General features: G+C 46.1%; 1 protein-coding gene across 4 annotated transcripts in view; it reads right to left on the bottom strand.

Annotated features, from left to right (window-relative positions):
* The window catches only part of LOC142817880 (uncharacterized), a 259,330-nt gene that overhangs the window by 22,663 nt on the left and 221,178 nt on the right, over positions 1 to 15,489 (bottom strand). For all 4 annotated transcript variants that reach the window (XM_075895812.1, XM_075895811.1, XM_075895813.1 and 1 more), the window contains 3 exons: positions 12,859 to 13,086; positions 11,662 to 11,921; positions 8,108 to 8,206 (listed from right to left, as the gene is read on the bottom strand). In XM_075895812.1, coding sequence (XP_075751927.1) covers positions 8,108 to 8,206; positions 11,662 to 11,921; positions 12,859 to 13,086 — 587 coding nt within the window. The remainder of the gene's footprint in view (positions 1 to 8,107; positions 8,207 to 11,661; positions 11,922 to 12,858; positions 13,087 to 15,489) is intronic.

The raw sequence follows: 15,489 nt of genomic DNA on the forward strand, positions 1-15,489 counted from the left end.
TCCCTCCAAGAAGCGCACAGGAAAAAAAAGGAAACTTTCCGCGTAAGTGTGGAGAGTGAAAGTGTTATGTGCAACGATATGCTTAAAATTAGAGGTCATTGAAAAAACGCATCTCTGAAGAATACAATGCAGTAGACGTGTCGGGGCCACAATAAGCCCCTTTATTATTTACATCGAAGGCTTTCAACAGCTATATAAAATTTGTTTGATACTTTTGGCGAGAATCGGCACTTGCGCTAAGCATGGTACCCAACTGCAGGCGTTCCTATGCGCGGTAAGATGCGCATAATTTCTCTTGCGTACCTCTTAGCGTGCTTCCTCAGTATGTCGTTAATGCAAATACCCCGTTTTCCTGATGCAGATCTACCGGCAGCTATATCCCTAAGGTGCGGGAAGAGTGCCCAGTGTCTAAAAGAATTTGCGTGCTTCTTCTGGCAGTCCCTGGGCTGATAGCATGTGATATGCAAATAAAATTGAGCCGTCTTATAGAAAGCTAAAAGATCGAGCAGGGTGATGTAACGAGTAGCCACTAGGGTATTTAGGACCACGGTCAAGTGCTTAAACAATGTAAGCAACAACTCAACGGAAAAAAAAAATTACCGCATATCCATGAAGCGACTGATGATGAAAGAGCTTACCCCAGAGGTTAAATTCGATAAACCACGAATAGTGGGCCCCCCTTCGCTGCCACCTTCCTTAGCTTCTGCGGTGTTCATAGTAAGTAGCGGTATCGACGTGCACTGAGTGGTGCCCGGCGAAAGAAAAATAAAACATGCCGAGCGCGAGCGCTATATATAGGCGCAGCCACCTAGTAGTCTCCTACCAAACTAGAGCACGCGCAGAGAGATGAGTGAGCGTCGCCTGAGCGGCGGCGCGCCGTCTAGTTAGCGCTTTTGAAATGAAGAGCAGAGCTGGGCCTCTAGCGGGAGCAATGAGCACTGGCGTGCACACCGGTGCAGTGACGAGAGACAACCACCCCAGCAAAGGGAGCAAGCTCCTAAATGTGACAGATTTGCCGCAAAGGTGAAGCAATGATTGCGATACCAACAAATTGGCATGCCACGCAAGAAATCGCAAGCAGATCAAAACGCGCCCGTAAGTGTCCCAGTTGTTACTTTGCTGTGTCTGAAAAGCGCGCCCTTTTCGCAAACGGAGGCTTTGCAACAAGGACAGTTACCTTTGTGCACCTTGTAACTACAACAGAATCGTTCCGGTGAAAGCGCAAGACGTACGATTCTCCTTATCGCGAGATAAGCGCGCACACGCGTGAGCGTATACCCCCTCCACTCTACGCCGGGCTAAGTACGCGTGAAAGATGAGAGCGGACACCGCCGCGTCATGAAGATCCGGCGACGAGTGCTCATTGCGCTATCTCGCTGGTGATGCTGAAAACATGAAAGTTCTCCCAAGACAGGCGTCGACAGCGGTAAGTGGTAGATATAGACGCTTTTCCGCCGCTGGTTTTCTAAGCAAATCTAAATGGCGCCACCGCACCGAAGCACCAAGGCCTTCTTCTCGGCGGCACGGCCACGATGTGGCATGTGGCGGCCGTTGCCTTGCAGCCTAAGGAGCTGCGCTGTGTCGCCTTATTGCTGCCAGAAATTTGGTGCTTTTCTTCCCCTTTTCGAACCACTACCACCACCACCACCAGCCTAGGACGAGAAGCGGGCGGCACGTATGCGGGCGTGGTTGAGCATTGCAAAAAAATATGCCTCGTTAGCAGTTTGCCGAGCCAGTTGCGCTTTCGGGTGACAATGTCAGAGTAAGCTTAACAATGATGAGACGTAAAAGAAAAGTAACTTAGAAGTGTGGCAGCTTGGGCTAGTTGGTATGGCATGACGACAGTTATGGCGCGAGAACAAAACGACGACACAGAGACAAGAAGGACACGAAAGACACGCTCGTGTCTTTCGTGTCCTTCTTGTCTCTGTGTCGTCGTTTTGTTCTCGCGCTATAACTATCGTCATATCGTAAAAGAAAAGTTTGTGCTGTGGTCGGGTGCCAAAAATGTGACGGAGACATGAAGACATAAACCGTTGCGCCCGATTTGCTGGCCTCCCCGGAAGCGGTGGTGGCGCCGAATCGGCCGGCCAATGGCGTCGCTGAATGGGAAGTGGAAAGGAGGCCAATAATCACGTGTTCAAAAGTGGCAGCGCCTATTCGCCACTGATGATAATGGTCTATATATGGCTTGCCGTTTCTGTGTTGAACGAGATGCTCTTTCGTGGCTCAGTGGCTAACGCGTCGCACTCACAAGCAACAGGTTGAACGTCCGATTCCACCCACCGGAGTCCTTTATTGCAATAACAAACATATGAACACTCTCGACTGGTTTTTGTTGTCCCCGCCCGCGCCACCGTCATGCAACGTACCTATATATATATATATATATATATATATATATATATATATATATATATATATATATATATATATTATATATATATATATATATATATATATATATATATATATGTGTGTGTGTGTGTGTGTGTGTGTCTGTGTGTGTGAAAACCGCAGAAATAAAAACATTGGCCCTGTACCTGCATGTTTGACTGCAAATGTCGTAGTAACACGATAGTCTCGCGTCTTGGGAAAGCGAAAAAAAAAACGTTTATTTTATGTTCTGCACGAGAAAATTGGCGAATTGTAGTAAGGAGGCGCTGCGTTAGAGGGTCTCGATCCGTGCAACGAATTGCGAACCAGCGCATCGAGGCACGTTAGACACGAACACTATCTGGTAGTTATTTCGGAAAACGCAGGGAGGCGTGCACGCCTTTTCAACGGCGATAAGGTGTAGAACGCAAAGTGGCGGGCAGGTGCCATCACCATGTCGTCTAAGCAAAGCGTTGGAAACACTTGCCTTTTTGAGCATCGCGTTGCATTGTCAGCGAAGCGTGATAAACTCTACGGTCCTTAGAATTACTTATGTATGTATGCCTTCGGATGTATGCACAAAGTCGGATGTATGCACTAAGGGACAAAGAAGGCAAAATAACTACCAATATGGATAGGATAGTTAAAATAGCGGAGGAGTTTTACAGAGATCTGTACAGTAGCCGAGACAACCACGACCTTAATACTATAAGAACTAGCAGTAACCCAGATGACACTCCACCAGTAATGATAGAAGTCAGAAAATCTTTGGAAAGCATGCAAAGATGCAAAGCTGCTGGTTAGGATCAGGTAACATCAGATGTGCTGAAAGATGGAGGACAGATTGTGTTAGAAAAACTAGCCACCCTGTTTACGAGGTGTCTCCTGACGGGAAGGGTACCAGAGTCTTGGAGAACGCTAACATCATCTTAATACATAAGAAAGGAGATGACAAGGACTTGAAGAATTACAGGCCGATCAGCTTGCTGTCTGTAGTATACAAGCTATTTACAAAGGTAATTGCTAACAGAGTAAAGAAAACATTAGAATTCAATCAACCAAAGGAACAAGCAGGATTTCGAACAGGCTACTCAACAATTGACCACATTCATACTATCAATCAGGTAATAGAGAAATGCTCAGAGTATAACCAACCACTATACATAGCCTTCATAGATTACGAGAAGGCGTTTGATTCAGTAGAAATATCAGCCGTCATGCAGACACTCCGGAATCAGGGCGTAGATGAAGTATATATAAACATTCTGGAAGAAATCTACAGGGGATCAACTGCTACCATAGGGCTTCATAAAGAAAGCAACCGAATACCAACCAAGAAGGGTGTAAGGCAGGGGGACACAATCTCCCCAATGCTATTTACCGCGTGCTTACAGGAAGTTTTCAGAAGCCTAGAATGGGAACAGTTAGGGATAAGAGTTAATGGAGAATACCTTAGTAACTTGCGCTTCGCCGATGACATTGCATTGCTGAGTAACTCAGGGGACGAATTGCAACTCATGATTACGGAGTTAGACAAGGAGAGCAGAAAGGTGGGTCTTAAAATTAATCTGCAGAAAACGAAAGTAATGTACAACAACCTCGGAAAGCAGCACCGCTTCGAGATAGGTAATAGTGCACTTGAAATTGTAAAAGACTATGTCTACTTAGGGCAGGTAATAACCGCAGAGCCTAACCACGAGATTGAAGTAACTAGAAGAATAAGAATGGGGTGAAGCACATTCGGCAAGCACTCTCAAATTATGACAGGTAGATTGCCACTATCCCTCATGAGGAAGGTATATAACAGCTGTATCATGCCGGTACTTAGCTACGGAGCAGAAACCTGGAGACTTACAAAGAGGGTTCAGCTTAAATTGAGGATGACGCAGCGAGCAATGGAAAGAAAAATGGTAGGTGTAACCTTAAGAGACAAGAAGAGAGCAGAGTGGATTAGGGGACAAACGGGCGTTAACGATATCATAGTTGAAATAAAGAAGAGGAAATGGACATGGGCCGGGCATGTAGCGCGTAGACAGAATAACCGCTGGTCATTAAGGGTAACTAACTGGATTCCCAGAGAAGGGAAGCGGGTTAGGGGGAGACAGAAGGTTAGGTGGGCAGATGAGATTAAGAAGTTTGCGGGTATAAATTGGCAGCAGCAAGCACAGGACCGGGTTAACTGGCGGAACATGGGAGAGGCCTTTGTCCTGCAGTGGACGTAGTCAGGCTGATCATGATGATGATGATGTATGCCTTCTCTAGTGTAAAGACAAACAAAGGAAATATTGATGTCTTGTTATGGTGCCTAAATCCACGCAATATTTGTTTTTATTTGAAAATCGCACAAGTATGAACGCTGAAACTTGAGCAATATTGGTGGGCGCTGTGAATGGGTTTGGCCGTTTGGAATATCGTAGTATCGTTTGGGGCCGTTAAGGATAGTGTTACAGCAGACAGACAAACATAAGAACAGACACACCAAACTTTTTGCGACCAAGTAACTCAAGAACGTCTTAATAGAGCCGCTCACGCTAGACACCCAGCTCGTCGCGATGCGCCAACGCACGCTTATCTCCCACGCGTACTTTGCCCAGCCGACGGGGGCGTGGGGCTTGTGCGCACGCACTTATCTTTCGGTAAGGTTAATCATGTGCCTTGGCTTTTCTCCGGAACGATTGCGTTAGCTGCCTGGGCCACAAAGGTCACTTCTTTCGCTGGGCAGGCCCCGTTTGCGAAAAAAGCGTGCTTTCCAAGCAAAGCGAAGAAACAACTGGGACTCTCTTTTTTTTTACACGCATATATATACATGTTATTACGTTTCGTGCGCCGTCTTTGTTTAAACAGCGCGTTAAGCGTCGAGCTGTAAACGTCATTTGTTAGCTCTCGTTCTGTGTGTGTTGTTTCCATGCGTCGTTTGAGCGCGAGCAGCACGCTGCGCCTTTCAATATTCTTGCCGTTATCAGTGTTACATACTAAGTTGTTGCATTCAGTGCTTCAGTGCTATTGCATTCAGTGCTTCGCCCTTGCGGAGAAACTGTGACTTTTTCATGGTTATTGCGATAGCCGTTTTATGGACACTATCGGCCAGATTTTACCACTGGCATGGCGTCAGCGTAGCCGTCATTCACTGTATTTGTAAACGTATCTATTGATGTGAAAACGGAATGCAAAAAAAATGATTCAGAAAAAGATTCCGGAGCGCGAAATTGAACGTCCACTCTCTTACTTGTGAGTGTGAGGCGCTAGCCACTGAGCCACAAAGAATCATCTCCTCCAGCGTTGAAACTGCAAGCTATTTATAACTTACCGCTGGTGAAGCCCATCTCTGGGGAACTATCGTGTTTTCAGCATTACCAGGGCAATGACGCAATAAGCGCGCGTCGTCAGATTGTCGAGACGCAGTGAAACGAATTCTTATATCCCATGCGTACTTTGTCCAGCGGAGAGGGAAGGCGTGTGCACGCACTTATCTCACGGTGGGGAGAATTGTACGCGTTGGGTTTTCACCGGAACGATTCTGTTGTAGTTACCGGGAGCAAAATGGCCACTGCGCTCACTGCGCAATCTTTGTTTGCGAAAACGGTGCGGTTTTCAGACAAAGCGAAGTAACAACTCAGACGCTTATTCGCGTTCATTTGTGTTTTGTGCTTCATTTGTGCGTGAGAAACGTGGGGGACGTTTCGACCTGCTTGTCATTCTGCGCGTGACCTTCGAGTTTGTTGCCATCGCATTCATTGCACCTTTCCGGCAAAGCTGTGACTTTTTTTTTTTTAATGCGAAGCATTTCTTAGCGAAGTTCGGCGACTTTGAGCGTATCTATCTATCTATCTATCTATCTATCTATCTATCTATCTATCTATCTATCTATCTATCTATCTATCTATCTATCTATCTAGCCGCCTACGACTTTTAGCTCTCCTAATGGTTTCTATAATGGTGTTGATACCAAACTTGGTATGGCATAACATGACTTTAGAACGTATTTGATTAGTCATAACATGAAAATCGTGACATGTATGTCATCAATGTCATGATTTACATTTCATGGTCTAACATGACTGTAGAACGTATTTGATTAGTCATAACATGAAAATAGTGACATGTATGTCATCAATGTCATGATTTACATTTCATGGCCCTGTAGCTCTTGGGGTGGTTTCGTTCACAAGGCATGTCGTAAAACTGGCATGTTATGGCATGAAAATTACGATATGCTTATCATGCAACAACATGACTACATGCGGCGCTCATGATGCGCGGCGGCCGTTTTGCTAGCTTCACTTATAACAAATTCGGTATTACGGGACGTGAATGGATGACGAAAGTATGATACTGGTGCAAACATGATAAACATGAGATGCCTGTCATTACATGCTACGTTCATAATGCGCTCGTGGCCGTTTCGCTAGCTTCACATTAGGCAAATTTGCTCATACGTGACGCCAATGACTGACGAAGATATATGACTGGTTCGAAGATGATAATCATGAGACACGTGTCATGTGAGAACATGACTACTTGCCTCAGTCAATTCACCAGTTCATGTCGACGTGACGTGATGCGCGTGCTCGCTGGCGTTCATTTTGTCATGTCACGTCACCGTTGCCACGCCAGGCACCGGTCTTACCATACACTCCCAGGCGTGCTCCGTGCTGCGTTCCTTTGACGCATGTGCGTTTCAGTGCGTCTGGCGTCCCTCCGTCACGAAAAGAGGGAGACACAGTGTTGTCTGGGTAACGCATTGGCGCGAAATGCAGCATGTCGCATTTCGCCCCGGTGGCCGTCGGTTTACGCCGACGGACGCTGGTCACGCCTGGCGTCAGACTATAGAAAGCTCGCGTTTCGCTAATGTAGCGTCGCTCTGCCCAGCGTGCGCGCGCGTCAACGCTACGTTGGAGTATATTAAGCCCTTCATGATGAGCTGATGGCCATTTTGCTAGCTCCAGATATACCAAATTTGGTGTTACGTGACGTCAATAATGCCGAAATATATGACTCGTGCAATGCATGATAATCCTGACCCGCGTGTCATGTAAGAACATGACAACATATCACACTCGTAGCGTGCTCGCGGCCGTTTCGCTAGCTCCACATATACTAAGTTTGGTTACACGTGACCTGAATAGATGACGAAGGTAAACAACACATCCAAACATGATAATCATGATACGGAAGTCATTTACGGCATCATTTACCTCCACCTCATAACGTTGTGCTGATTTTAAAATGACATATAAACATTTCTCATTCATGCTTCGCAAATCATCGATTCCCACTGAACGTGGGATCTGCCATTTTTTTTCTTGCGTTTTCATGGAAATAGATACGTATACTTATACGGTAAATGGTGCCGACGATGGTGGCAATATCCCACCGAGAGTGTTCATATATTTGCTATCGCAAGGAAAGTATTTCTTTTAGAATACTACTGCGTCCCAGAGTAGCCTATAAGACAACCACGCCGTAAATATTGCGAGTCCTAAAGAAGGGAGCCCTTCCCAAGCTTAAAACACGACGTGAGCCTAAAACATGCGTTCTACACGATAAATGCTAATGAAATATATTTGACAGCTAAACAAGACGAGCTTTTTTGTTACTACTGCAATTGGCCGCCGATTCCGTAACTCCATGATAAAGAGTTGTGTTAATAACCATCGCTGAGATTCAATAGGCACGGCTCTTGAGCAAATATAATATCGAAATAGAAGCTGAGGAAAGCATTATCACTCACCTTTTCCGTGCATGATTGGGTGGCCCGTAGCGGCAATATCACGCCATTTTTCAGCGGATAGCACACCACGCTCGAGGTTTTTTTCTTCCCGAAGGTGTACTGCGAGAAAGAAAAAAAGTCATACAATTAAATTTTTTCATGGACAGCACAAGTATTCATGAACCGTCAAGTGCAAATAGAATTGTGATGAAATTAAAGGAAAACATTAATGCCACGTACTGAATAAAGTCGGTGATGCATATGAATAACCGCGAAAACTTATGTTTTGTCGTTCTACTAAGTGTATTGTGATAGAGAAAGTGTGTCAGCGTTATTCAAGCTACGTTTATATAACAGACTATTAGATCACAAGGTTTCATTGTGGGGAAGACAATGTTCGATCCTGTAGTTACTCTGTAAAGAGTTCGGTTGCGTGTCCTGGATGCCTGAAGCTAAAGTGCTACTCAAGATTTTAAAAGATAGTTGCGTGAAACACTGAGGACGTGTTTTTTAATAACAAATCTGTTGACACTTCCGTGGTGGAGCCCTTTGTTTGTTATGCCACTGAGTTAAATTTCTCGAGCGCCAGCCGCTAAATCAAATATTCTTTGTTTCTGTTCAAATTCTTTGCGCGAGTACATTGCTGTGTTTTTAATAAAACACAGTTGATACTTGGTCCTTTCTATGTGCGCGCGCGTGTGTGTGTGTGCTTGTGTGTGTGTGTGTGCGTGTGTGTGTGTGCGTGTGTGTGTGTGCGTGTGAGAGAGAGAGTGAGTGAGTGAGTGAGTGAGTGAGTGAGTGAGTAACAACTTTATTAATCGAAGGGGTGAGGGGTAAGGGAGGCTAAGCCACGAAGGCTGCCAGGCTGTGCTTCTCGATGACTTCTTCCGCTCGTTTCAGGACCCGTGTCTGGATGTCTATGTCGTTGCTGGAGAGAAGGGCCTCCCATTGTCCCTCGGTGGGGGGTGAGCAAAGGAGGTCGGCGGGCGGGGGATCCTCCGGGCAGCCCCAGAGGATGTGGTTCAACGAGGCAACGTTGCCGCACAGGCAGCAGCGTGGATCGATGGCACCTGGGTGCATGTATGAAAACACGAGGGGGCACGGGAAGGTGCGGGTCTGTAGGCGACGCCAGGCGATCTCGGACCGCTTGGGAAGGCTGCTGTGAGGATGTGAATAGAAATATGAGTGAGTGTTTTTGTGTGTGTGATATAGTCTACTATGGTACCTACAAAATAAGCACAAGTGCAGGGCGTCTTGTATGATGCCGGCAGCACCCCGATTTCGACTAAACAAGGTTGGGTAGGTGAAATGGAAACCAACTCGCAGAAAGCGGTAGAAATCGTAGAAACCGACGCTCACCGCAGTCATTGCCTTCTGTGTTCCCTCACAAATTTGGACTTTGTACACAATCGTCTCACACAGAAGTGTATAGATCTATAATATTGCACTATTCCTCGCATACGGACCCATCTCCGAGCAGGATAAGGACTGAATTATAGACCTAATTGACATAAATTTCTAGTTGTGCTGCGGATGACGAGACAAGGACGATACAAAGGCTACTGGACAGGGATTGCAGCTCACCGCTAAAGACACAACCCTGACCACCTTGGCAAGTTGAGCGACCAAGTAGGCTGCCGGATAGGGGTTTCAAACAAACGTGGCATATCATACGATGCAAAGACGCTTTGCGGCTGGAGGGTGTTTTCGTAACGAGACGTGTTCTGAACTCTACCCACTATCTACACCTTCGCAAATCCGACAAAAAGGCTGTTGAAGTTGTTTATCTCTAAATAAGCAAGCGAGCCTACGACCTTCCGATAAAAGTGCCTACTTGGCATATATGAATGACCAGCACCTGCTAAGAACTCAGGGAAGCACAACTAACGAATCAATAGAAGATTTATTCAAAAGCACAATCAGGACACCTTGTTCCTACTCTACTGCTCATTCAACAACCTACACGAAACGAAGACCATTTACGCCTCCCGGAAGTCCTGAGACATGCCGTCGGCGCACGCCCTTTTCCAAAGAACATAGCACGAGAAAACCATATTGGTCAGCGTCTAGCAACAGCCAAATCTCTGGCGCACCACTCTGCGGCAAACACAGTGTTCTTATAGGCGGAAGCCTCCCGCTCATATCATGAGGGATAGTACACGGCCGTGGTAGGGCAGCAAAACACAGTAATAGGCAGCCTCACTTTCAAAAACGCGAGAGGTAACAAATGCGGAAGTGGCCACTGCACTTGCAACCTGTCACCGGCATTCGAGAGTCATCACCACTGACTCGCGAGGTGACTGTAAAAATATTGGGAGAGGGTACACCCGATACCCAGAGTTTGAAATTTTAGGAAACAGTGACCACACCTACGCAACTGCGCACCAGACGACAGTTGGTCCCTCACACACGTGGGTCTCGGGGAATAATGAAGTGACCAGTACCGTGTCCAGTGGGCTTAATTGCCGGGCCACGCCCGCGCCTTACTCAGAAGCGGGTGCCAATTTCACTGCAGTCTTTCTCTTAGGAGAAATCGCCGAATACTAGCAATTAGTGAAAGCCACTTTTCATAGCACTAGCAAAGCGCTCACAATGCAGAAGGAGCGTTTACTCCTTCGTCTTATACACCAAAAGAGTACTGTGCCCCAGAGTTCCAAAACAGCAGCAGAGAGCAAGAGAGAATGCGTGAAATATATCACGCGCGTTTCTAACAAAGTAGCTATGTGCCTATTTTCCTCTTTTTCTGGACTTGCTAAGTATACATCTCAACGTAAGCCTATGAATTCTTGTGCAGTAGTTCTGCAAACATTGTCGCTAAGTGAATTTACCACTACGTCGAAGCTACAATTTTAAATATGCATTATAATAAATACTATGAAATAAATATAAAAAGCCTTCGTATAGCTTAGCGGGTGGAGCTCTAGGCGCTTATCGTCGCGGGCTGAGCATTCAAAGGTTCGACTCCCGGAAGAGGTAGTTTTTCATAAGGTATTTTTTTTTCTCATTTTGATGAGTTACTTTTATCAGCGTCATATCGGTGATAGAAATACATCACTAAAATTTTGGTGAAATCTGGCGTAAATTACGCATTAAAGTTATCATCACGCGACATGTCTCTGTTATTATCAGGAAGTCACAGAACGCCGAAGTCAATGACGTCATCAGGACGTCAGTTTGTAACGAGACTTCACATGGTAACGTCATCTGATAACGTCGTCGCCTCGGCAAAGGAGCTCCAATCATGGAAACATTGCAGAACCAGCCGAGATATAGAGAGATATCAGAGGGGGACGGCGGAGGCTCATTTTTTACAGCGAAACTTAATGCATGCTTCCGCCTTTGAGTAATATTAGGGCAATGCGCAAGGAAGCTTGTGAGTTTGTTTCCTCCTGATGAGGCACGAGTTTTAATTGTGCATGTAGTGCTAGCACGATATGCGAGTATAGGACTAACACGTGATTCATTTAGAGTAATTCTGGAAAACATCTCTGACCCCTGTCCCACAGTACGTTGTTGCAGCTTTCGCAGGCCTCAAGCAATGAACTCCGAATGAGTGAGTAATGACAGCATCTCACTTCGGAAAGTGAAGTCACGATCGTCTTCTTTTGGCCCCGCACCGTGGGAATGGACGACCACGACTGGCCCGACTGGCCCGACTGGCCGGACTGTCGGTACGAAGGTACCCGCTCACACTGGCGCAAGTTCTCCAGGAACCGGTTCAGCTGCTGCTTGAACATTCGCGTGGTGAGTGTGTACAAGACGGGGTTAAGAGCCGAGTTCACAGGCAACAGAAACACTGCGACCCAAGCGTACAACGTCTCGTCGATCTTTGTTCCTGCAAAAAGAATCGGTGAAGATCACAAAACGGCGCCGCAACTTTGGGAAAATTGGGGTGGTGTGAAAGGTTGTAACACGAGACACTGACAAACGTCTAGCTGGCAAGGCCGATGCTTTCGCAGTGCAATTCGTTCAGTGGGTAGTTTATGCGCGCCATATTTCCCATCAAAAGACAATGTCTTGTCGCACGCGTGGACAAACCTTCATTGAATACGGTAAAGACATATTCGTTAGCAGAAAAATAGGTAATGTGCCGTAGATATTACAACAATGCCCAGTACGAGACTACTGAGAGTTGGTCCGGGCAAGTGCTTTGAACTTTAAACCTAGTGAAATCAGGGTAAAAAGGTGAGCCGTAATTTTTGTTTTCTATTAGAATAACTTGTTCAGCTGTGGATATTTTAGAATCGTGTCTCGTTTTACGATGTAATTCTGCAGAGAACACTGTCCCAAACCAGCATCCTTCGGGGGTAGCTCAAATGGTGCCATGCATGCCCATTTTTGTATTTTCTTACTAAGGTCATTAAGGAATGTCTTCCAAGGGCGTAGACAGAATTTTTTGGGTGCGACATATCCTTGATTCGGAGTGTGGGCCACGCAGGCATAAGTCATTGAGTGTGATTTTCTAAGTTGTACGCCACCAAAATAAAAATAAAAAATGGAGGAGCCTGGCTACCCCACTGAAGTCTGCATCCATCCCTTGGCACGCGGAGAACCTGGCGAGAATCATCGACAGCTTGAGAGAGCCCCTGGAACCTCATGCACAGGCTTCCATACGCTGTTTCACAGTGTCTTTTTTTTTAAGATTGATGTTCTTGTTCCCCTTCCTACACCCTTGAGTAATCCCCGTGAAGCGCTTTTAGGTGTCAATAATTGATCGCGATGAGATTGCGAAAACGCAATTCGGGCGTCGTGGAGTTCACAGGCTCACGTACCGGCTATAGCGATGATCTTGATGAACACGATTGGCATCCAGCACAGAAAGTCGGTGCCCACGATGAAGGCGAATCGCTTGGCGATGGCTCGATCCTGCAGCTGCTGCGTGGAGCGTAGGCCCACCTTGGAATGCGTGATTGCGACGAACATGGTGAGGTAGGCGTAGGCGATGAAGGCGAACGCCACGCTGTTTACGATGCAGAACACGAACGCCGAGTACTCCCAGCCTGGGAAGGAGCAGCGAGTTGTGGAACATGGAGGACTGTGAATAGCGCTGTAGAGCGTGAGAAGAAAACAGTACGAAAATAGCACTAACAAGAGCGCACCATTTCTAAGAAAAAAATGGGAGAATTTCCACGCACAAAACCCATTTGCTTTCCCCACCTGTTTGCACCCTTCTACCCACTTCACCCTTCACTTTTCCCAGTAAAAGAACCCTAGATCAGCTCATGGGTTGTAAATAAACTAACAACGACCTTTATTCGGATATTAAAAAAACAAAAAAGGCAGGATAACTTTAGGCGACATCATGCAGCGAAAATTCGCTTTTTTACGAAGGCGATCTCATTATCATTAGGCAGATGCGGCAAAATGCTTATACTGCAGTCGGAACCAAGGCCTATTAGATTGACCCCTATTACTTTGCGATTGAGCCAATTCTGATTCTTAGGCTTTTGCCGAGACTCGGTAGAACCTCCATCCTTGTGATATATGAACAGGCACAATTCGTTGCTTTACGAAAAAAAAAAAGATGTAATTAGTTGTGCGATTTTACATTGCCGTTCTATGATGACATTTATGCGTTTCTTAAATACCTTTTTAACACACAATTGTTTTATGCCGGGGTCAATCGAGATTTCAGCGATGTATTTTTGTCGCGGAAGTGACGTCGAAAAATTCACACGATCAAAAGACAAAGAAAAATCCGATTCGACCATTGACCCCTGTGTGCGCGATATCAGATGTCAGGAATCCTCTCCACTACGCCTCGCTCACTTTTTATTTCCTTTACCTACCTGGCATATCAAGACTCTTCACATTTTACATATTCGAGAAAATACGAGGGCATCACAAAGTACCGCCACAAAATACAATGAAAAACCATCAGCTATGAACTGAGTATTGGTCCATACTTTCCTATTCCTACAATGGTTATATGCGCAGAATATACTTTGATACATCATCTTGCTCTTTCAGCACTTCAAGACGCCGTAGTGGAGGGTTCCGGAAATTTCGACAACCTGGGGTGCGTTAACGTGCACCCAAATCTGAGCACACGGGCTTACAGCATTTCCGCCTCGATCGGAAATGAAGCCGCCGTAGCCGGGATTCGATCCCGCGACCTGTGGGTCAGCAGCCGTGTTCCTTAGCCTATAGACCACCGTGGCGGGGCAGGAGATAAAGCTCGCCTTTCCTTAAAGCCAGGCCGTAACCATGCAAACTGTAAGGGCCTACTTTGCTAGAAGTATGACGATGAGCACGCAATAAAATGCGACTGTTATAATCAAAGTTAATATTTGAGAAAATTAAGAAATTACTGGGAAGGGCATGGCCGATGCCGTCTACAAGAGTACCGAAATAAGATAATTTTAGTCAAGAATTGCTTTTGAATGTTTAAGCAAAGGTAGAGCTATCGATTTATAAATATGTAGAAACGTTGGCCTGCTTTGAACTTTGATCTCGTCAGGGAGGTGTGTTTTTATCATGTTGCGGCTGTCCCACACCGGATTACTTGATACTGAACGCTCATCCTCTGTGTGTGTGTGTGTGTGCGTGTGTGTGTGTTTTTTTGTTTGTTTGTTTGTTTGTGCGTGCGTGTGTGTGTGTGTGTGTGTGTGCGTGCGTGTGTGTGTGTGTGTGTGTGTGTGTGTGTGTGTGTGTGTGTGTGTGTGTGTGTGTGTGTGTGTGTGTGTGTGTGTGTGTGTGTGTGTGTGTGTGTGTGTGTGTGTGTGTGTGGTGTGTTCAGTCTTAGAAGTTGCTTCTTCTCATAGACTCACAGACTGTATAGTGTCCGTGGCTTGAGTGTTCTCAGTTTCCGTATCTCTCGTATGTTTGCAGTTCTCAAGTATGATTCTTTTCTTGCTAAATTATAATGGAAGCAATCAGCTCAACCCTTGCGTCATCAATGATGGATGGTCCTTCGGGAATGGTTAAGAGTTATTCTCGGTGGCCACGCTTTCTTCGTTTGTCGTGCATCGTTTTGCAGCAATATGGGGTTCATTTTGAAACGCTGCGCTTCAAACTTGAGTGCTGTTGATTTCACGTGATCTGTCTTATTGTGTTTTGTTCGTGGCGGCTTTTCTGCATGTTTGTTTATTTTGTCTCCTTTTCTTAAATGCTTGGTGTCCAAAATCGGCAGCCTATTTTGAACAAATAAAAAAAAATGCCCGCAGCTTCCCTCGGGGGAACACTGAGGAGGATACGGAGCATATAATTGGTGGGAACTTGGATGGGAACGTTCACGATCTGGCCCTTGATTCCGTACTGTCCGTTGCCGTGAGTCAAGCGTCGTATACTCATGAACGGGAGTCGATGAGCGATGAGTCGTTCTTCAACCGCGTTCAACTCGGGTAGATGTTCGGGTCGGGGCGGGTAGCGGTAGCCGTAACTCACGCTAGCCGAGGGAACTC

The sequence above is a fragment of the Rhipicephalus microplus genome, chromosome 5 (genome assembly GCF_043290135.1).
Source record: "Rhipicephalus microplus isolate Deutch F79 chromosome 5, USDA_Rmic, whole genome shotgun sequence".
NCBI lineage: Eukaryota > Metazoa > Arthropoda > Arachnida > Ixodida > Ixodidae > Rhipicephalus > Rhipicephalus microplus.